General features: G+C 48.3%; 3 protein-coding genes across 6 annotated transcripts; 1 reads left to right on the plus strand and 2 right to left on the minus strand.

The window, feature by feature from the left end:
* Nucleotides 1-337: 337 nt before the first annotated feature.
* On the minus strand, nt 338-3,639 carry LOC124650094 (H/ACA ribonucleoprotein complex non-core subunit NAF1-like). 2 transcript variants are annotated; one of them, XM_047189658.1, is made up of 4 exons: nt 3,434-3,639; nt 2,819-3,394; nt 2,352-2,429; nt 338-1,924 (listed from the first exon to the last, which is right to left on the minus strand). In XM_047189658.1, the coding sequence occupies exons 1-4, from the start codon at nt 3,605-3,607 to the stop codon at nt 425-427; spliced, it is 2,328 nt and encodes a 775-aa protein (XP_047045614.1). In that variant the 5' UTR covers nt 3,608-3,639; the 3' UTR covers nt 338-424. The 2 variants fall into 2 exon arrangements, with proteins under 2 accessions (XP_047045614.1, XP_047045613.1); XM_047189657.1 differs by having other exon boundaries at nt 2,819-3,639.
* A 6,185-nt stretch (nt 3,640-9,824) lies between these two features.
* LOC124648523 (putative disease resistance protein RGA4) lies at nt 9,825-11,396 on the plus strand. The gene is made up of 2 exons (XM_047188271.1): nt 9,825-9,957; nt 10,027-11,396. Exons 1-2 carry the CDS (start codon nt 9,930-9,932, stop codon nt 11,394-11,396), a joined length of 1,398 nt encoding a protein of 465 aa, XP_047044227.1. The 5' UTR covers nt 9,825-9,929.
* A 6,367-nt stretch (nt 11,397-17,763) lies between these two features.
* LOC124650097 lies at nt 17,764-21,211 on the minus strand. 3 transcript variants are annotated; one of them, XR_006986877.1, is made up of 3 exons: nt 19,645-21,211; nt 19,238-19,535; nt 17,764-17,850 (listed from the first exon to the last, which is right to left on the minus strand). XR_006986877.1 is itself a non-coding variant. In XM_047189661.1 (2 exons), exons 1-2 carry the CDS (start codon nt 21,108-21,110, stop codon nt 19,511-19,513), a joined length of 1,491 nt encoding a protein of 496 aa, XP_047045617.1. In that variant the 5' UTR covers nt 21,111-21,211; the 3' UTR covers nt 19,096-19,510. The 3 variants fall into 3 exon arrangements, 2 of the variants coding, with proteins under 2 accessions (XP_047045617.1, XP_047045618.1); XM_047189661.1 differs by lacking the exon at nt 17,764-17,850 and having other exon boundaries at nt 19,096-19,535; XM_047189662.1 differs by lacking the exon at nt 17,764-17,850 and having other exon boundaries at nt 19,097-19,526.
* Between the last annotated feature and the right edge of the window lie 1,057 nt (nt 21,212-22,268).

Consider the following 22,268-nt stretch of genomic DNA (forward strand, 5'->3'; position numbering starts at 1 on the left):
ATGTAATACGTTTTAGATGTTTCAAAGATGCACGCATTTACCAAAAAAAAAGCTAGAATGTTTTACATTAGTGAAACGAGTGAGTACATAACCAAGGCTTGTCAAGAATCCAATCTCATATGAGAAGGAAGCCAGGATACAGTGCTGCTGCTGCAAGCACTATAAGTGGATTGCATTAGTGAAACGAGTCAGTACATAACCAAGGCTTGTCAAGAATCCAATCTCATATGAGAAGGAAGCCAGGATACAGTGCTGCTGCTGCAAGCACTATAAGTGGATTGATGGGCAGCACAACAGAAAACAGCTTGCATATTACAGCAAACCGGTTACACATCTCTTTTGGGAAAAAGCAGCATACTTGAAATAAATGAAGTTCATTCAACATGAGTCAAAATTACACCCGGCGTAAAAGTATCACCATTAACTACCTACGATGCCTGCCACCACCAGCACCACCACCTCTCCCAGGTGAGTGTCGGCCCCCACGCTGCTGTGGCCTTCTGCCGCGGAAGGATGAGCTCCCTTGGTTAAACTGCCCAGAATTGAATTGCATAGGAGGCTGAACTCCATTGGCTCCATCTCCCTGCGGTGATGGGAGGGAATTGAATTGCATAGGCGGCTGTCCTCCATCTCCATGTGGTGATGGCATGTGCCCATATCCTTGCATGTTTGGAAATCCAGGAGCCTGGTCTCCACCATCTTCATGCGGTGGTGGGAAGCACCCAAACCCCTGGGCGTTGGGAAATCCAGCAGGCGGCCCTTGGTCGCCTGTCATGTGTGGTAGCTGGCCAAAGTTACCTTGCCCCATAGGCAATTGAGATGCCAGACCAAATGGATGATTTCTTGGCTGTCCACCAAAAGGCATCTGGTTTCCAGGCATTCCATTACCTGCCATAAATTGTGGTGGGGCCATGGGCATTCCATTTGGGAAGCCACCAAAATTCTGATTCTGTAAATACTGCTGGTATTGGCTTGCTCCAATAAGTATATTTTGCATAATATTGGCTGCAAGAGCAGCTCCGTCAACTCCCATGTTTGGTTGCGGTGGATGCGGAAGACCGCCAGGCCAAACCATGTTTGGCTGCTGATGAGAGAACTGTTGTGATGGATTGATGAAGCAACTGCCCATCTGATTGGCAAGTTGAACAGCTGATGGCATAGAATGATTCATTGAGATCGGTGGCAACATTGTTGGTGCACTCATAGGGAAGTTTTGAGGACCCGGTGGACGTGTCATGCTGTCAGCCCCAGTAGGAGCCATATCTGACCGATGAAAATGATAGTGTGATAGGTGATCTGGTCTGGGTGCATCATGGATCCTAGGTGGCATGTCCCTTGATGGTGTACTCATAGAGAAGTTTTGAGAACCTGATCGATGAGTTGGGCTGTCAGCAACAGCAGGAGCCATATTTGAGCGCTCGAAACGACGCTGTGATTGGTGACCACGTGTCGGTGTATCGTGGATCCTAGGTGGCATGTCATTCCGGAATCCAGCATTTCTGGCCTGCCCCCTCTTCTTATCGCCAGAAGGTTTTTTAGACTCAAGCTGCCTATCAGTCTGCCTTTTTGCTAACCGTAGTGATCTTTTGTACTCAGCTTCCGCCTCGTCATCAGAGAATTCAGGTTCATCTGCCTCCTCGTCATGATCTGCAGATTCATCGTAACCTTTGGCATATAACTCCTTCATATTTAGGATATGATCTGCAAACTCCGCAACAAAAGAGATGGTCGTTCCTGCACTGATCCCACCAGGTACTTCTTCCACGGAGTTGTACCGCACAAGATAGTATGGGTTCTTTACAGGTCCAAATATATCATCGACAATGCCAAGTGGTGTCCTGCTTTCAGTTATCCAGAGTATAGAACCCTCAGTCAGGGGACTGTGTTCCACTGACCCTTCAACAACCACTCTCTCGCCCATGATCTGGATGAACAGCAGACATTCAGAATATGGATCTAATAATAGGAAATATACTATGTGTATTTTAACAGTCATAAATGAGCCTGTTCACAAAATCTCAAAACAGCATAACAGAAAAGTGTGCTTCTCAAAACAATAACTGCGGTAAAGGAAATATATATAACCCAAAAAACTTCCAAATTCCAGAATGAATTACTAATAAAGTAGAAACATATCAGGGTGAATACAGGTACTATAAAGAGATTTTTAGTTCTTACATTCAAATTATACTGCTTTTAACACCTACAAATGACGGCAACTGATAGGTTCTTCATCAGATATCGTCTAGAAAAGGCAGGTATTCATAAAGTGCTGGAAAACCCCAGCTTTTGTTCACCAACAAATGCTAATAAAAGTTGGATGAAAATTCAGAGTTCAATACAAGACTTACAGCTGAAATAGCTCCCACTGGGAGTGGCTTATGATGTGGTTCCAGCTGCACTTCAATCTTTGGAACCGGAGGAAGTACCTGCAAGGCATGACGATACATCTACTTCAGGATATACATAGAAACAAGTAACACTGAAGTTTAACAATTACATGTGTGATTTTTGGCAACTGAGCACATAAGTATATGTGTGTAGCAGCTTCGTAGTAGCAGAGAATACTTTGTTGCTATATTACAGCTACAGAAAGTGCAGGATTTTCACAAGAGCAAATGGATAGGTGAGTATTAACTTTTAATGGACCATTAACTAATAAAATTGACCATGAAACAGATATTTATACAAGTCAGTTGAACTAATTAGAACCAAATACTAACTCATTAGCAAATGAATCAAACTATACTACATGCAAAAAAAGGCACCTAAAAATACTTAACGGGTGAGCTGAACAGGGCGGGATACAACTTAATACCTCTACTACATGTTTGGACTTGGCAGGACCCTTTGGTGTCTCATCCTCGTCATCATCGTCGGCTTCAGCCATCAACTCACCCTCTTCCATGATGGCCTCCAGGTCAATAACTCCACCATGCTTCTTGGCGACCGGCTCTTCCTCATCACTACTCGACGAGGCTTCACTCGACTCCTCGTCACTGCTCGACGAGGCTTCGCTTGACTCCTCGTCATCGCTGATCTCCAACACCTTGTCCTTGCTCTCCACCTCACCCTTGCCTCCTGCACGGCCCACTTCCTCGTTCAGCGAGGCCCCCGAACTCATCTCCGCGTCAACCGCGGGTATGGTAGTAGTGTCAGCAACGACATGGGCTACGGTACTAGTATCAGCACGAGCAGGAGTCACTGTACTCATCTCTGCATCAACGGAAGCTACGGTACTAATTTCAGCACCAACGGTAGCTGCGGAACTCATCTCTGCATCAGCAGCAGCTAATGTACCCATCTCAGAATCAACGGGGGCTAAGGTACCCATCTGGGCATCAATCTCTCCCTCCAAAGTATCCCCTTTTGCAGCCGAATCGCTATTCCCCAACACCGGAAGGTCGTAATCCGGGCCGAGATCCCCGCCCAATCCACCGCTCAGCATCACAGCCTCCTTCTTGACCTCCAATTCGACGCCCAGGGGGGCATCGAACAGGCCGAGCAGCCCGCCCTTCTCCGCCGCGACCTCCAACTCCTTCACGGGGTCCACACCCAATCCGCCGTCATCCTCCGGGACAGGGACAACAGCGCCGATGGGGCCCATCGGCTCCACCGCGCCCGGGACCTCCTCGCCGAGATTGAAAGTCTTGGCCAGCTCGGTCGCCATGGCCTGGTCGAAGTCGAAGTCGAAGTCGTCGAGGAGCCACGCCTCGACGGGGTCGTAGCCGGCGTCCGGGTCGGTCGTCGGCGGCGGCGGCGGCGGCGCGGAGGGGGAGGGGGAGGGGGGCCTAGGATGCCGCGCCATGGGTGGTGGGTGGGGGCTGGCTGGGGTTTGGGAGAGGCGGCGGCGCCATGCTTGATTTTTATCTGGCGCTGGTGCTCGTGCGTGGGGGTTTAGGGTTTTAGCGTCGCGGGTTGCGGCGGCGCGGGGTGCGGACTGGAGGAGGAGAGTGTGGAAGCACGCAGCAGGTTCTGGCGGTGGGGAACAAGGGAAGTGTCTTGGTCCGCAGGTCCGACGTGCACGAATCTCCGCGCTCGGAGACGGGCCCGTTCGTTGCAGCCGCATTTAGCAAATTTTGCTCATGTAAAAACAAAAATTAGCAAGCCTTTGATTTGCAACTAGAGTAGCATAAGAGCATCTCAGCATGCGCGGAAAAGGCGCGCGCTAAAAAACGGTAAGTTTACGTCGCGCGGGCGGCCGCGTGAACCCCAACGGACGCGCGAAAAAAGGTGTGTTACATTTTCTTACCGCGCCCACGCTTTTGCACTATCTCGCGCGAGAAACTTGCCGCTTCGGCTGGCGCGCGCTATAAACGCCACGCAGCCGCGCACGCCAACCATCCGGAACCTTCAGTCGCCCCGCGTGTCGCTCCGCCTCTGCCTCCCTCGTCTCGCCGCTCTGCCTCCCACGTCATGTCCGCGCCGCCTCTCCGTCTCCGACGACAAGATGCCTCCCCGCCGCCGCTCCGCCTCCGGCTACCGCGGCGATCGCACGCGGCCAAGCGACCACTTCGACGCCGAGATTCGCTCCAGCGAGGAGCGCATCCGCCTCGGCACCTTCGACACAGCGCACGAGGCGGCGCGCGCATACGACGCCGTCGCCTGGCGCCTCGGCCGCTCCCGCCGCACAATGAACTTCCACGATGTGTGGACGCGGGAGCAAGCGGAGGCGCTCGCGCCGCCGTCGCCGGCCGTCACGCGCGGCAGCAACGGCGCCAACGCGAGCTCGAGCAGCGGCTCCTCATCGCGGAGCGCGACGAGCGCCTCCGCCTCAAGTGGGCGCGCCAGTTCCCGGAGGACGTCGCTGCGATGGAGGCGTTCTACGCGCAGAAGGAGGAGCAGAAGGCGGCGGCGAAGAAGAAGAAGAGGGCGAACCGCGAGAAGCGCCGTGCACGAATCTCAGCACTCGCCCACCGGCATGTTTGAACTGTTGCCATACTTTGACAAATGTCAAGCTTGAATCGAATCCTACCGTTCAAATTGATTGTAGTTATTATATTTCTTTCCTAGCATGAAGGTGTTTTCATAGTGGTTTGTCTTCTTTGTGTTTTGATGTTGTCATAGTAGCTAAGGGTACAAATAAGAAAAAAGGAGCTTTCCTTCAGGTTAGGCCCTACTACATGAGTGGGCTTTATGATGGACATGGAATAGCTATATAACCAGTATCAAACTCTCTTATTAATCTTGCTCTAACAGGATAGGCGACTAATGGTTTGTCGGATCCTCCTTTTCTACTTCTATTTATCTAGAGCCTTCTCCTGCTCTCTCCACCAATTATTTCTCAATCAAGCTTCCATGGCTGCCAACCTCCTTTTTTCTTCGCACTGCACACAAATTCTTCAAGCCCCGCCGGTTCCTACCACATTCTACTTGGTTTCCCACTCTGCATCTAGTTCCTCGTCCTCGCCATGCCTTCCCACTCATCCTCAAGCTGCCCAGGCCGATGCCCCTCCAATTAATGAGCAGACATGCCCTCCGAGCGCAAAACAACATACCAAACGAACTGCTTCTCGTTTCTCCACTCAAGCCCAAGCGAAATTATCGGCATCCAAACATAGTGCCAGTGCTAGCCCAACTCAAGTTTCCACTCATATGGTACCTGTTGGACCAAGTTGCATTAGATGGGCAAAACAATTTGTTGGCAACCAATCAAGCCCCAAGTTAACCTCATGAGCTTTTACAACGTTGCAAACTTCGTAGTCCAAGCGATTTGTGCTCCGATAGGCGATGCCGGCACGCTCTTTGACCGATGCCTAATGTATTTTTCAAGGCATCGGAGCAAGTGGAGTCATCGATGCGTAATTCCTAAAACAAATGAAATACAACACAAATATCTTCCCTCTCTTTCCTTACTAGCTCTGTGTACTTATTTAAGGGCATCTCCAACCGGGCGACCCAAACGGACGCGCTGGGCCATCCGTTTTGGGCCGTTTGCGTGGCCGAACGGACACCCGGACAGCGCCCCGCGTCCGCGCGTCCGTTTGGGTCGCACGCTGCGCCCAACGCGGGATTTGGGTCGGCGTTGCCCTATGGTATGTTTTTCTTGTAAATTCACTAGAAAAACGCAAAAACGTATTATATAAAATATATAAAATAGTTCAAATGCTCAAAATGTATTACACATTACATAGTCCATGTAATCAAGGATAAAGTATTGTTCAAATAAAATGAAAAAACGATACAAATGCTCTAGGCTTCGGATTTCCTTCATCATTGTTGTTTGCGGCATTGCTGCCTACATGCTTGCCACATGTGCTCGACCAAATCAGCCTGAAGCTGGTTGTGTACAGCCAGATCTCTAATTTCATGGTGCGCATGAAGAATGTCCTGGAATGATGCCGGACCACCTTGAGGAGTAACCAACTCTCCTTGGCCTTCCCAGTCATTATCAAAGAGTGAATCATCCCGCTCTACCTCAACAATCATGTTATGCATGATTACACAAGCGGTCATCACCTCCCACGAGTTTGCACATCCCGGGCTGCGCGGGGTGTCTGACGATAGCCCAACGAGCTTGGAGGATGCCAAACGCCCGCTCCACATCTTTCCGGGCTGCCTCCTGCTCTTTGGCAAACCTTGCCTCCTGCTCTGAGGTGGGGTTTCGGATTGTCTTCACGAGTGTAGCCCAAGGTGGATAGATACCATCGGCAAGGTAGTACCCCTTGGTGTAGTGGTGGCCATTGATCTCAAAATCCACATCAGGGGACTGACCGTACGCTAGCCTATCAAACACCGGAGAGCGCTGCAGCACATTGATGTCATTGTGTGAGCCAGCCATTCCGAAGAACGAGTGCCAAATCCATGTGTCATGGGAAGCAACAGCTTCAAGAATGACCGTGCACCCCTCGGAATGGCCGCCGTATGCCCCCTGCCAACCAAAGGGGCAGTTCTTCCACTCCCGGTGCATGCGAGTCTATGCTGCCAAGCATCCCGAGAAACCCCCTGGCAGCGTTGATCGACAACAGACGAGCTGTGTCCTCTGCATTAGGTTGCCGGAGGTATTGTTCTCCGAACGAACCGATCACTGCTCTGCAGAACCTGTACATCGATTCCAGGGCGGTTGACTCACTCATGCGCGTGTACTCATCTACGAAATCACCGGCAACGCCATATGCGAGCATCCTAATCGCTGCCGTGCATTTCGAGTACGAAGAGAGGCCTACCTTGCCAAGTGCATCCACTTTCGCACGGAAGTAGTCGTCGTAGATCTTCACGCCATCCATTATCCGGCGGAACAGCGGCTGCTCATCCGAAAACGACGGCGAAACAATGGCGGCACGAAAATTGGTGTCGGTTGGAAGTAGTCTCACGAAGAGCTGGTCGTGGCCGCGTTCTCTTTCGCGGTCCAAGGCGGCCGCGCGGCCCGGCAAGGACCCCCGGTGCACGGGAATCTGCGAGACAATGTGCTCGTGGATGAGCAGCGCGAGCATCCGTGAAAAAATCGTCGTCGGACTCCTCTTCGACGACGTGTCGATGAAGTTCTTGAAGTAGTATTCGTCGTCGCTGTCCACCATGATCCGAAAAGGGACACATTTGAGTTCGATCATTTCAACGAACACCTCGCAGGCGGAGGCGATCGAAATGCTTCCGTAGGGACCTGCGAGGCATGGCCGTCTCAGCCGACTTGCGGTCCGGAAACACGGGCAGGAGAGCTCACCTCCGGCGGAAACGGCGCAGGCCGTGAACGGCGGGAGGTGTCGCGACGGTGAGAGGACAACGGCGCCGGCGGCGGCGTCCTCCGACTTCGCTACGACGCGGCGAAAGCAGCGCGGGGCCTCGACCTCGCTTCCGCCCCGCTTGCCGGCGTCTCGACGACGATGGCCGGCGTCGACGCGCTCCCAAATCGCCGGTCCGTGGGTGGCGGCGGAGCGGTGGGGAGATGTGTGCGACGGGCTTGTGTTTTGGGAGGCGAGACGGGCGGGCCGAGGGCGGACAAGGGAGGACGCGAGCGACCAGCCTTTCGCGTCCGCGGCCACGCAAACCCGTCCAAGATTTGGGCTGGGTTTGCGTCGATCCGGACGCCCCCGCCGTCCGTTTTAGGGATGGGTCCGCGCGCTGGGCCGGGTTTTTGTCCGTTTCGACCCATCCGGACGCGCGGGCGCGGGATGGGTCGCCCGGTTGGAGATGCCCTAACATATGGATCCCACGGAAAGTGCAAACGGAACATGTGTGCGCCTGCACCCAGTTTCTTAAAAAATGGAGAAAAAAATGTTATTTAAATTTTGTAAAAAATTTTGAAATAATTTTTTGCATATACGTATTATTTTGATACTTACTCGTGTAATTTTTTACCGAAAAATAAGATTGTATGTGGCCTACATGATAATGAAAAAATATCCAAAAAAATCATTTTCTCATTTTTGTGGAGGTCACATATAATCTTATTTTTTCATGAAAACTTACACGAGTAAGTATCAACATAGTATATACATGCGTGCATTATTTCAAATTTATCTAAAACTTTAAAATATAATTTTTCATAACCAGATGTTCGCGTGCACCCAGGTTTCAAAAGCGCCGGTCGATGGATCCCAATACTCTTTCCCTATCGAAGTGCCTCAAATATTAATCTAGGCATCGGTGATGAGGTGGCTACCTTTCTGAGGTATTGGGCACCGATGCCGCTGGTCAAGGTGTTTTTGGCCAAGAACTTGCACGGTTGTTAGGGGAGGAATTAGCCATTGTTTGAAAGGAGTAGTGGTTGAATCCTGTCTTATCAAAGATTAAACCTCACGTTTTGTGCGTCTCACTTTCACCGCCGGACCTCTCTGTGTTCAGGAAGGACAAGGAGTGGCGTGGCAGGGTTGCCTCACCGCGATTCTCAGTGTAAACTAAGCATGTCAGGCCCTCAGCCCCTCAAGCTTCGTCATGGCTACTCTCTCCTGTCTTCCAACAATTATGTGTGTGTCGCTTGCTCTGTCACCACGAAAGCAGGATGCTGGGGAGAAGGTGGTGCCGTACTGGTGCCCGGAAGGTGTTCGACCAAATGGATCTGTGGGCAGCGTACTGTTCCTGAACACTTCTTAGCCTACCGCACCAATGAGGTCAGTGTACTGTTCCTCATCTTGTATGAATACGAATGGGAAGTAGTAACGCCATGCCACATTTGTTGCCCGACTTGGTTAGCCCACAGACTCTCACTTTGTTAGCTGGTAATTTAAGGCATTTGGTTGGCTGACTTAACCTTTTCTCCTGGACTTTTATGCCCTGGTATTTTTTATTGGCTGCGGCTAGTTCTTGGTTGATCTAGAATTAGCTTAATTCTCGATCACCCAATTTCATGTTTAATTTATGTGCAACACGGGTAAAATATGTGCAATTGCACACATATGTGTAATTCTCATATGCAAGATTCACAAAGCAAATCCAACAGTCATATAGTCAATCTAGAACTAGCTTAATTCTCGGTTGATCTAGAATTAGCAAAAGTTTTTTTTTACTTCTTATACTTATTAACAATTAGGAAGAGAGAAGAACATGGTCTAGACAAGTATGACCCTCCTTCACATGATTCTGGCTGTTCCATCAAATATGTTTTCTGGACAAGTAGTCTCCTAGTTTGTCCATACTACTGTCTTGCTGAGCAAATAAAAGATTCGATATCACCATCATTTTCCCGTGGTGCATGAAAAGTTCAGCTAAAGCAGCGTTTCCAGACCAATCTAGATCAGCGTGGAACGATATGGACAAGCTAGAGGTGGAGTAGTTGACAACTCAGACAGTGACGGTTTCCTTCCAGTATGTGCGCTTTGCCTGCCTGTTAGCAATAAAAAGTTGCTCTATGTGTAACATGAACATCCGGTCATTGACTTGTCAAGCAGGAAACTCCAGCAGTCTGCTATTTCCTTCTTCCTCCTATCCTCTCTTGGGCTCCATGATTGGTTAGAACTTAGAGCTCTGAGATAATTAGATTGGAGGAATTCAAGATGGAGCTTGCCATATCTGCAGTAACAGGTGAGCTCGTGAGCCGATTCGTTTCATTCCTTATCAACAAGTATCACTCAGGCCGCGCATACTCTGAAGAGAAGCAGATGGAGAGGCTACAACAAGTGCTCTTGAGAGCTCGAACAGTCGTCGAGGAGGCGGACGGCCGATACATCACAAACTCCGGGATGCTGGAACAGCTTAATATGCTCGCAGAGGCCATGTACAGAGGCTACTGGGCACTAGGGGCGTTCAGGTATAGGTCACTTCAAGAGACTCCTACGGAGGAGAAGCAGATTAGCTACTCTTCCTCTAAACGTTTTCGCACGGTTCATGGCACTGCTAGAAAGAATAAGGCCACGTACCTTGTCGACTTGCAAGGTGTGTTGGATAGCTTAGAGTATGTGGTTTCTAGCATGTCGGAGTTTGTTGTTCTCTTGGGCGGATGCGACCGTATGCTGCGTCGACCATACGATGCATATCTTTACAATGACAACATCATGTTCGGACGTCACGCTGAAAAGCAAAAGCTCCTGAACTTCGTGTTGCAGCACGGCCCTCACGGTGGTGCGCCGGTTGTCCTCCCAGTTATCGGTGGTCCTGCGGTTGGCAAGAGGACTCTGGTTGCCCATGTATGCAAGGATGAGAGGGTTAGCTCACAGTTCTCTTCGATTTTGCACCTGAATGAGGATTCCATTTGTAGAATTGGAGACCATGGTAGTCTCTTGTCGGGGAAAGTATTGGTAGTTGTTGAGCTTGTTTCAGATGTTGACAAGGAGGACTGGGCCAAGTTTTGTTCAACCCTGGCAAGCATGGACAGTGGAAGCAAGGTAATCATCGTCAGCCGGTGTAAAAATTCAGAGAAACTGGGAACAGTCAAGCCGATCTTTCTCAATACCCTGCCATACGAGGAATTCAGCTACCTCTTTAAGACACTTGCTTTCGGGAGCGCAGACCCAGCACAGCACCCGCACTTAGCAAAGATAGCAGACGAACTGGCCACGGAGCTGCAGTCGGATTGGTCGCTCGTCGCCGCAAACTTGCTCGCTGACATGATGAGAAAAAATCTAAATCTCCAGTTCTGGCTCTGCACGTTGAGCAGGATGAGAAGATTTGTTGAGAGGAACTTCTCCCTGTTCGGGGAGCACCCGCAGTTGCTGATTCTGAGGCGCCGTCAGGTAGATGTTTCAGACTTCATCTTGCATTCTGCTTCTCCCCTCCGCATTGTACCGTCTTGTGCCGCTGGCAGCAGCCGGACTGAGGTTACAGAGGAAAGGGCATTGCTACCGAAGGTGAGGGTCGGGGATCTGCTGGCGGATCCTGGACTTCGGCCACAAGGGGATTTCAATGTGGTTACTTGGGAATCAAGGTTGCCACCATACACTTCGTTTGTTCATTTCGTTCCAAATGGTGCCCCAGATTTGCCTGAAGATACTCCTCTGTCTGGGAGGAAGCGCAAGTCCATTTGACTCAAAGGATCTTCTGCACTGCAGGGATTTAGTAGAGCTGGAATCTTTAGTGCTCCATTCGTTTGTAAATAGACAAAGTTTTAGATATTGACACAGTGTTCCATATGTACTTGAGTACCTGTAACCATCATCTTTGTACATGTATGCCAACAGAAACTCGTGAAATTTTAGGTTAGGAAGAAACTCCTGAAAATTTTAATCTTCAGTCCTCCATTTTTTTACCTGACTTACAGTATAGCGAGTTACAGTATAGCGTCGGTTGTAAAATTTTAATTCACACCGTCGGTTGTTCCAAGATTTGGAACGGTCTCGGATTCCCCCTCCTCCTCATGATCAGGCGTGGTCTTGGCCCTCCTACGCGCCGGCCGGGCATGTTGCTCCGGGCGCTCCACGGCGGCGGCGGCGAATGAGCACTACCTGCACATGGCACGCCTCGCGACCCAGTAACAGGAGGCGGCCGACGCGCTCTGCCTCGAGAACACGGAGCTCCGCCTTCGCACTCTGCTACCTCCACCACGCCCTCTCCCCCGGCAGCGACCTCCACCGCGGCCGCAGCCGACCTCGCCGTCGCCTCGCGCAGCGCCGCCGGAGCACGCTCCAATGCACATCGACACGAAGGCTGACTAAACCACTCTGGTAAGCACCCCTGCTCCTCCTCTGCCCGCCATCTGCTCGATGGAATGCGGCGCCGACTTGAGAGACATGCTCGCTCGCTCGTTCCTCTCACGCGTGTAATTTTCGGTCCGTGGTCTCATCCGGCCTGTGGTTCTGCTGCTGCAGCATTACTTAGCGCTACGGGCCCTCACTCCTGGACTCCCTATGAGGTGAGGGAGGTCGTCGACGCGGTTGCCAGTTGCCGCTTCGAGGCCAGGGAAAAGGTCGCCATTGAGGAGGCCGTCCTCATGCAGGTGCTGCTGCAGCGCTTGGATTTAGCAGCGCGATAGGGTGGCGTCATGAAGACATGTTTGCAAGGTAGGGAACTTGAGCGATATGGGAGATGGGCCTGCAACTCCATGGCTTCCTCCCATGCACAGCATTACATTCACGGGACCCTCGGAATCATGTATCACAGCTCTAATTTTTATTGTACTGTCATTGTAATATTGTATCATGATAGTAATCAGGGTTTGGAGCAGCTTGCATGTCGGTTGAGTTTTTGCAATGTAGATTTGTGAGATCAACTAGCTAGCAGGTTATGTTGTGCACTTGTGCTCTGACTTGCAAAATAAATTTGGACCGATGTAATGCTAATTAGCCATTGCCATCTACCAACATAATTTGATTGAGTTATGTGTACAAACCGGGGATTTGCTCCAGATGAGTTTAGTGGCTCACTTTCTCATACAGGATCTGTGGACCTCCCATTTTGTTCTTTGATTTGTCCTGTTCACTATACAATGCGATGTTTAGATTCTTGATTAAAACCTTTTGCATTGAATTACTTCTTGTCCTCCAGTTCCTCCTTTTTTAACCTAATGTATGAAGTATATTATTGTGTGAAAATGACTGCATGTGGAATAATGAACCAAAAGTATTTGGTTCTGCTGGAAGATGTTCTGAGGACCATAATTCTCTGTAATGACTTTGTTCAGAATATAATATAAGCTCTCTTTTCGTCTCATTTTTTTTGTAATTTTTTTGCTCTGATGGGATATAAGGAAATAGACTTCCCCCACATATATTAATGATGCACTTTACATTGTTGCGGCCACTGAAACTTTTTTTTACATAGCTGCGTATGAACTATGAAACAACAAGGCCTTGAAGGCCATAGAGACCTAAATTTTGCTTCATTTCCTGGTGAGTCTGCCTTGCTACATGTTAGGTAATAGGTAGTATACCTAATACTCTTTCTTGGTGCATTTCTAGATTATCATTTAGTGTTTAACGATCCATCCTGTACAATAGTTGTGTTGTTCATGCTGTTTTTCTTACAGCTCACTGGAAGGCTTTTGTTCAAGGAGGCACTTCTGTCCTAAGGTGACCGGCTGCCTTTGTTTGGCACAAATTCCGGTTTGCTTCCTCCCTATCTATCAATATCTTTCATCCTAAATTCAAGCAGCCATCATTCAAAGTCCACATGGTTGATGTACACCTTAGGAAAGATGCACATTACCCTAGACCTATCATATCTTCTCCAAGTGTTGTATCAGTTCTTATCTGGTTTCAGCCAAAGCTTATACAACTGTTATATGGTATCAGGATTTAATAAAAATAACAGTATTGGGCTTTGTCCTACTGTTTATGCATCAAGAAGATATATGGTATCACGTCATTAGGTTTTCAGAGCCAAACAGGAGACAGTTTATGTACTGGGCAAACTACAGATTCTTTTCCATGTCAACTTCATTCGCAAATAGCAGAAGGGCATGGTTACCGTAGTTAAGATCGAGCACCCCAGTTGGAAGCCGTAACTACTGATGTGCCTGTTCCTTATAGCTTAACATTGTTGTCAGTTTATCAGCAACTAAATTGAAAAGCCATAATTAATACAGTGATGTGAATTTTCATGCATGTTCTAATACTTCTTCTTTTTTTGCTAGTGTAGCAGGATATCAGTTATTTTTTCACATAAAAATGTTTACTAGATCGTATATCTATTTCAGTATTCTTATGTTTTCTTAATTGCAAAACTGCAGATGCATCTCACCCTGGATTTGTAAAATGGGAATGTAGTAAGTGGTGCTTGCTTCCAGCTCCCGACTAGAGGATGGCATGACAAGTTTCTAAAGCCATGACATCTACAGCATAGAGTTAGGTCTCCAAATCTTCCGGACTACCAGGTGCTTTATTAGGTAAACTCCTCTAAAGTTCAGTGTATACCCAGCATACTGTAGTGTTCCCAGCAAAACCCTGAATCCACCTAGAGCATGCTTTAAAATGAGAATTCATGTTCCTTCTGGGAAAGAAGTTCACATACAGCTCAGGTTCCACTAATCCGCATGCATGAGAATCTTATAAGAACACTTTTGTTCGATCCAAGAGTAGTAGTATTACCGCGCCATCCTTCTACCATTACCACTAGGCCATTTTCTTCGCCGTTTAGGAGCAGGTTATAAGTCGATGCTTGCGCGTATTACAGACTACTATGTAATATTGTAAATAGTGCATTTAGTGAGGCAGAACATAAACTGCCTCTTTGCATATTTAATTAGTTTACTGTGAACAACACTAGTTTTATTATGTAATGAGTTAAGACATATCAACCCAGTTTGTATGTCAGTTGTACTGTCTCTTATTAGCACTATTTGTTACGGATTTACAGCTTCATATGCTGCTATGGATATACATGTGCATGGGTACTCATTGTTTTAAATGTGATGGAACAGCTGGCGTACTATGGTAGTCTGTCCATTTCACTCTGGGATACCTTGTAGGCACGGCAGTACCAAAAAGATTGTTCACACGCAAGGAAAAATGTATCTTCCCCTCTCACTCTATAAAACATCATCATGTCCCTGACATCATCTATGATACACTGTAGCCGACCAGGGGGTATTTGGCTGTCTGGAATATCTATATATACCCTTGTAGGATAAACTGCATCTTTCCCTCATGCAACACATCTCAGGAGATCTCAGGATGGATCTTGCCATATCTGCTGTCACGGGTGATATCGCGAGTCATCTGATTGCTTTTCTGATGAACAAGTACACAGATCATGTATCGTTCTCGGAGAAGGTGGTGACGTTACAGCAACTCTTGCTGAGAGTTCGTGTGGTCATCGAGGAGGCGGGCTTGTGGTACATCACCAAACTCCTGTATGCTCACATAGCTGAAGACGCTAGCGGAAACTATATCAATATCCAAGACTGTATTTACAAACGGACGGAGCAATAAAGATTATAACCTAAAAAATCCGTAGAAATCCTTTGAATTAAAAGGTCTTACAAATGCACTGCTGAACGTTTCCTCCCAGGCAGAGGGGTATCTTTGGCCACACCTGGAGCACAACTGGGAACGAAATGAACAAATGAAGTGTAAGGTGGCACCCTTGATTCCCAACTAACGACGTTGAAATCACCTTGTGGCCTAGCTCCAGGATCTGCCACCAGATCCCCAAGCTTCACATTCGGTAGCAGTTGCCTTTCCTCTGTAATCTCAGTACGGCTACTGCCAGTGGTACAAGACGGTACGATGCAGAGTGGAGAATAAGAATCCAAGAAGTCTGTAACATATATCTGATGGCGTCTCAAAATGAGCAATTGTGGGTGCTCCCCGAACATGGAGAAGTTCCTCTCTACAAATCTTCTCGTCCTGCTCAACATGCAGAGCCAGAAATGGAGATTAAGATTCCTTCTCATCACATCAGCATGCAAATTTGCGGCGATGAGCGACCAATTCGAATGCAGCTCCCTGGCCATCTCGTCTGCTATTCTTGCTAACCGCGGGTGCTGTGCCGGGTCCTCGCTACCGAATGCAAGTGTCTTGAAGAGGTAGCTGAACTCCTCGTATGGCAGGGTGTTGAGGAAGATTGGCTTGGCTGTTCCAAGTTTCTCTAAACGTATACACCGGCTGACGATGATCACCTTGCTTCCACTGTCCATGCTTGCCAGCGTTGAACAAAACTTGGCCCAGTCCTCCTGGTCAACATCTGAAACAAGCTCAACAACTACCAATACTTTCCCCGACAAGACACTGTCATGGTCTGCGATTCTACAAACGGAATCCCCATTCAGGTGCAAAATCGAAGAGAACTGTGAGCTAACCCTCTCATCCTTGCATACATGGGCGACCAGAGTCCTCTTGCCAACCGCAGGACCACCAATGACCGGGATGACAGCCGGTGCACCACCAGGGGAGCCGTGCTGCAACAAGAAGTTTAGGAGCTTTTGCTTTTCGGCGTGGCGTCCAAACATAATGTTGTCATTGTAAAGATACGTGTCGTATGGTCGACGCAGCATACGGTCGAATCCACCCAAAATAATGACAAACTCCTTCATGCTAGAGATGGCATCCTCTAAGCTCTCCAACGCACCTTGCAGCTCGAGAAGGTATGTTGCCTTCTTCTTTCTAGCACTGCCATGAAACGTGCGAAGACGTTTGGGAGGAGATGAGTTGCTAACCTCCTCCACCTCCTCCTGCTCCTTGATGGGACTGTCTTCGAGTGACCTGTACCTGAACGCCCCTAGTGCCCAGTAGCCTCGGTACAGGGCCTCTGTGAGCATGTTGAGCTGTTCCAGCATCCCAGAGTTTGTGATGTAGCGCCCGTCCGCCTCTTCGACGACTGTGCGAGCTCTCAGGAGCAGTTGCTCCAACCTCTTCATCTGCTTCTCTTCCGAGTATGCGCGGCTTGAGTGATACTTGTTGACGAGTAAGGAGAGGAATCGGCTCACAAGTTCACCAGTTACTGCAGATATGGCAAGCTCCATCTTGAATTCCTACAACTCAGAGTTCTAAGTTCTAAGCAATCATGGAGTTCAAGAGAGGGTAGGATGCAGGAGGAAGTAGCAGGCTGCTGGCCTTTCCTCCCAAACAAGTCAATAGCTGGTTGTTGGACATAGACCAACTTTGTATTGGCAACGGGGAAAGGGCACGTGCAAAGTATCACTGTCTCCACCTCTAGCTTGTGCTTACCATTCCAAGCTGATCTAGATTGGTCCAGGACGGTGACTTCAAGCCTTTTATTTGCTCAGCAAATCAGTAGTAGGGACAAACTTGGAGACTCCTTGTCCAGAAAACATAATCGATGGAACAGTTACACGAGCAAGGCTCGGGAAAGCGGTAAAAGGCGCACGCTTATGCGCGCTGAAGCGTGAAGCGGAGGGTCTCCTCCTCGATTAGGGCCTAATCGCCTAATTAAGCCCTAGGGCCAATTATCAGGACGCGCGGGACCTTTGGCGCGGGCGATGGGATTAGCGCACCTGATCTGGCTATAAAACAATCGACGATTCCTCTCCTAATCTAATCGCGATCTAGCACAGGGGCGATTTAGAGAGAGCACCATCGAAGCCGCCGGCGGAACTGCTCCTCCGCCTCTCCCCTGTCTTCTCCGCCCCTGCAGCAACGTCAAAGCTGCCGGCGTCACCCCTGTCTTCACAGCCCCTGCTGCACCCTCGACCTCTCCATGTCTCCTCCCCTGTGTTAAATCCTAAACCGACCACTGATTTACTGATCCGCATGGAGTATGCAAGCAGCAAATTGACAATTCGGCTGTAGAAGAAGAAAACGATGTAAGCCATCTTTATTTCACTTTTCTGTCTAACTAATACTTGTTCTTTGGCCTAAAATTTCTGATTTTCACTGCTTTTGGTCCTACCGTTGACTAAGTCAAGAATGCTTTAGCTCCGCTTAAGCATGCACAAAACGCATAAGCTCTGAGCAGAAGGCCACCACACCGATTACGCTTTCCGCTTTCCTGAACCTTGTACACGAGTCATCCAGAAGCATGTGAAGGATGGTCATACTTGTCTAGACCATGTTCTTCTCTCTTCGGGAAGGCTGGCAATATGGCCTACATAAATAATGGATATAAGAAGTAAAAATAGCAGAACATAAAATTCCATCAGGAAAGGTTAAGTCAGCCCACCAAATGCCCTTACTGTACAATATTTGTATTTCTGTATACCTATTACTCTTTCTTGGTGCATTTCTATAATATCATTTAGTGTTTAACGATCCATCCTGTACAATAGTTGTATTGTTCATGCTGTTTTTCTTACAGCTCACTGGTAGCCTTTGTTAGCAGAAAATTCAGGTTTGTTTCCTCCCTATCTATCAATATCTTTCATCCTTATAGCTTAACATTGTTGTCAGTTTATCAGCAACTAAATTGAAAAGCCATAATTAACACAGTGATGTGAATTTTCATGCATGTTCTAATACTTCTTCTTTTTTTGCTAGTGTAGCAGGATATCAGTTATTTTCGCGCATAAAAATGTTTACTATATCGTATATCTATTTCGGTATTCTTATGTTTTCTTAATTGCAAAACTGCAGATGCATCTCACCCTGGATTTTTAAAATGGGAATGTAGTAAGTGGTGCTTGCTTCCAGCTCTCGACTAGAGGATGGCATGGCAAGTTTCTAAAGCCATGACATCCTCTAGTCGAGAGCTGGAAGCAAGCACCACTTACTACATCTACAACATAGAGTTAGGTCTCCAAATCTTCCAGACTACCAGGTGCTTTATTAGGTAAACTCATCTTAAGTTCAGTATATACCCAACATACTGTAGTGTTCCCAGCAAAACCCTGAATCCACCTAGAGCATGCTTTAAAATTAGAATACATGTTCGTTCTGGGAAAGAAGTTCACATACAGTTCAGGTTCCACTAATCCGCATGCATGAGAATCTTAGAAGAACACTTCTGTTCGATCCAAGAGTAGTAGCCATCCTGGTACCATTACCACTAGGCCATTTTCTTCGCCGTTTAGGAGCAGGTTATAAGTCGATGCTTACGCGTATTACAGACTATTATGTCATGTAGATCCCAGACATATTAGCAGCAAAAGACACTATGTAATCTTGTAAATAGTGCACTCGGTGAGCCTGAACATGAACTGCCTCTTTGCATATATAATTAGTTGACTGTGAACAACACTAGTGCCATTATCTTATGAGTTAAGACATAGTAATCCAGTTTTTATGTCAGTTGTACTGTGTATTATTATCGCTATTTGTTATGAATTTACAGCTTGCTATGCTGCTATGGATATACATGCGCATGGCGTAGTCATTGTTTTAAACATGATGGAACAGCTTGCGTAGGTACTATGGTAGTCTGTCCATTTCACCCCGGGGTACCTTGTAGGCACCAAAGTACCAAAAAGCTTGTTCACACGAAAGGAAAAATGTTTTTTCCGCTCACTCTATAAAAACCATCATGTCCCTGCCATCACCTGTGATACGCTGTAGCCGACCAGGGGGTATTTGGCTGTCCGGAATATCTATATATACCATTGTAGGATAAACTGCATCTTTCACTCATACAACACATCTCAGGAGATCTCAGGGTAGATCTTGCCATATCCGCTGTCACGGTTGCTTTTCTGATGAACAAGTATACAGATCACATATCGTCCTCGGAGGAGAAGGTGGAGAAGCTACAACGACTCTTGCCGAGAGTTCGCCTGGTCATCGAGGAGGCGGACTCGCGGTACATCACCAAACTCCTATATGCTCATATAGCTGCAGACGCTAGCGGCAACCATATCAATATCCAGGATTGTGTATTTACAAACGGATGGAGCAATAAAGATTCTAACCTAAAAAATCCATATAAATCCTTTGAATTAAAAGGCCTTACAAATGCTGTGCTGAACGTTTCCTCCCAGGCAGAGGGGTATCTTCAGCCACACCTGGAGCACAACTTGGAACGAAATGAACAAATGAAGTGTAAGGTGGCACCCTTGATTCCCAACTAACGACGTTGAAATCACCTTGTGGTCTAGCTCCAGGATCCGCCACCAGATCTCCAAGCCTCACATTCGGTAGCAGTTGCCTTTCTTCTGTAATCTCAGTGCGGCTGCTGCCAGTGGTACAAGAAGGTATGACGCGGAGTGGAGAATAAGAATGCAAGAAGTCTGTAACATCTATCTGATGGCGTCTCAGAACGAGCAACTGTGGGTGCTCCCCGAACATGGAGAAGTTCCTCTCAACAAATCTTCTCATCCTGCTCAACATGCAGAGCCAGAAATGGAGATCAAGATTCCTTCTCATCACATCAGCACGCAAGTTTGCGGCGATGAGCGACCAATCCGAATGCAGCTCCCTAGCCATCTCGTCTGCTATTCGTTCTAACCGCGGGTGCTGTGCCGGGTCCTCGCTCCCGAATGCAAGTGTCTTGAAGAGGTAGTTGAACTCCTCGTATGGCAGGGTGTTGAGGAAGATTGGCTTGACTGTTCCCAGTTTCTCTGAACTTTTACACCGGCTGATGATGATCACCTTGCTTCGACTGTCCATGCTTGCCAGGGTTGAACAAAACTTGACCCAGTTCTTGTGGTCAACATCTGAAACAAGCTCAACAACTACCAATACTTTCCCCGACAAGAGACTGCTATGGTCTGCAATTTTACTAACACAATCCCCATTCAGGTGCAAAATCGAAGAGAACTGTGATCTAACCCTCTCATTTTTGCATACATGGGCGACAAGAGTCCTCTTGCCAACCGCAGGACCACCGATGAGGGGGAGGACAGCCGGTGCACCACCGGGAGGGCCGTGCTGCAACACAAAGTTCAGGAGTTTTTGCTTTTCGGCGTGCCGACCAAACATGATGTTGTCGTTGTAAAGATACGCGTCGTATGGTCGACACAACATACGGTCGCATCCACCCAAGAGAACAACAAACTCTGTCATGCTACAAACCACATACTCTAAGCTTTCGAGCACTCCTTTCAAGTCGGCAAGGTATGTTGCCCTCTTCTTTCTAACACTTCCATGGACCGTGCGAAAACGTTTAGGGTATGAGTCGCTAACCTGCTCCTCCTCCATTGGTGTCTGTTGAAGTGACCTGTACCTGAATGCCCCTAGTGCCCAGTAGCCTCGGTACATGGCCTCTGCGACCATGTCGAGCTGTGCCAGCATCCCGGAGTTTGTGATGTATCGACCATCCGCCTCCTCGACGACTGTGCGAGCTCTCAGTAGCAGTTGCTGCAGCCTCGCCAGTAGCTTCTCTTCAGAGTATGCGCGGCTGGAGTGGTACTTGTTGGTGAGGAAGGAGACAAATCGGCTGGCGAGTTCACCTGTTACAGCCGATATGGCATGCTCCATCTCCAATTCCTCCAATCGAGTTGTGCTAATTAATCAGGCAGTTCAAGAGAGGGGCAGTAGGCTAGTGGAAATTGCATACCGCTGGTGGTTGCTGCCCTGGAGAACGTCCATAGCCACATGTTGCAGATAGAGTGTTCTTGTTATCGCCAACAGCGAGAGGGCACGTTGTGCTGAAAAATATCGCTATCTGAGATGTTAATTACTCCACCTGTAGATTCCACACTGATCTAGACTGGTCCTGAAAGCGAAGCACGAAAAAATGATGGCACTTCAACTACTCCCTCCGTCACCTGAAAGGGTCTCAGATTTGTTAAAATTTGACGGAGGGAGTATTTGATTTGCCCAACAACCGATCTAGCCCTAAAGTGCCTAAAGTGGATCTAGCCCAACCCTCAGAGGTTTTAGGGGAGTAAATTTTTACTCCTTAAGTTGGCCAACTCTCAAATATACTCCCAGCGGCCTATCAAGAAACTCTCCCCCGCCCGCACAGCATTGTCGCCAGTGTTGCCTCCGATGACCACTGTTAGCATCCATCGACACCCCGCGGCCTCTGCTGCCCTCATGCCCTGCTTTGACTCGCTCGCCGGTTGCTGACGTCGCTTGAAGCGCCTGAATAGGGGTGTCAATTTTATCGCCGAAAGCTCCAACTGGCGACCTCCTACGAGCTCCTCCGTCGACTTCCGGCCATCTCGCAGCCCCGCCGCCGTTTCATCCATCGTAGATGTTGCACGCTCTATGGTTTCCGCCGTTCCTGGCCGCCATCATTTGATCCGTCGTCACCGAGAGTCTGGGGTGTCCATGGAGATAGAGAAAGCGGATTCGGTCAGTGGGCAAGTTCTCGTCGTCGTAGGAGCGCCAAAATTGGCGGCGGCATCCTCCTCTTCTCACCCCTAGGGCATTTGGCACAATGACAACAAGTTTTGTTTTTTGCCTTTTGTCTTCTTCTGAACGAGGTAGGACAAATATGCTGATGTGTTTAATTTTATTTGAAATTTTTAGTTCCAAGAAGAAGTACAAAAAGAGAGCTCAAATGGACAGAGGATGAGGATAATGCATTGTAGTTCGCATGGAATGATTAAGTTCTTCTTGAAGAGGCATTGTACTCTCGAAATAGAGTTAAGCAACCACACAAATATTTTGGAAACAGATTCATGAGCA

Source organism: Lolium rigidum, chromosome 4 (assembly GCF_022539505.1).
Source record: "Lolium rigidum isolate FL_2022 chromosome 4, APGP_CSIRO_Lrig_0.1, whole genome shotgun sequence".
Classification (NCBI taxonomy): domain Eukaryota; kingdom Viridiplantae; phylum Streptophyta; class Magnoliopsida; order Poales; family Poaceae; genus Lolium; species Lolium rigidum.

What these genes read in the sequence shown, in the direction of transcription:
- LOC124650094 (XM_047189657.1), bottom strand. Translation starts at nt 3,607, where the DNA reads ATGGGCCCCATCGGCGCTGTTGTCCCTGTCCCGGAGGATGACGGCGGA. An exon ending in AGTCCAAACATGTAGTAGAG is followed by an intron (nt 2,430 to 2,818) that starts GTATTAAGTTGT and finishes CATGCCTTGCAG; the next exon opens with GTACTTCCTCCGGTTCCAAA. An exon ending in CAGTGGGAGCTATTTCAGCT is followed by an intron (nt 1,925 to 2,351) that starts GTAAGTCTTGTA and finishes CTGTTCATCCAG; the next exon opens with ATCATGGGCGAGAGAGTGGT.
- LOC124648523 (XM_047188271.1), top strand. Translation starts at nt 9,930, where the DNA reads ATGGAGCTTGCCATATCTGCAGTAACAG. An exon ending in TGCCATATCTGCAGTAACAG is followed by an intron (nt 9,958 to 10,026) that starts GTGAGCTCGTGA and finishes CATACTCTGAAG; the next exon opens with AGAAGCAGATGGAGAGGCTA.
- LOC124650097 (XM_047189661.1), bottom strand. Translation starts at nt 21,110, where the DNA reads ATGGAGCATGCCATATCGGCTGTAACAGGTGAACTCGCCAGCCGATTT. An exon ending in AAACGTTCAGCACAGCATTT is followed by an intron (nt 19,536 to 19,644) that starts GTAAGGCCTTTT and finishes GGTTGCCGCTAG; the next exon opens with CGTCTGCAGCTATATGAGCA.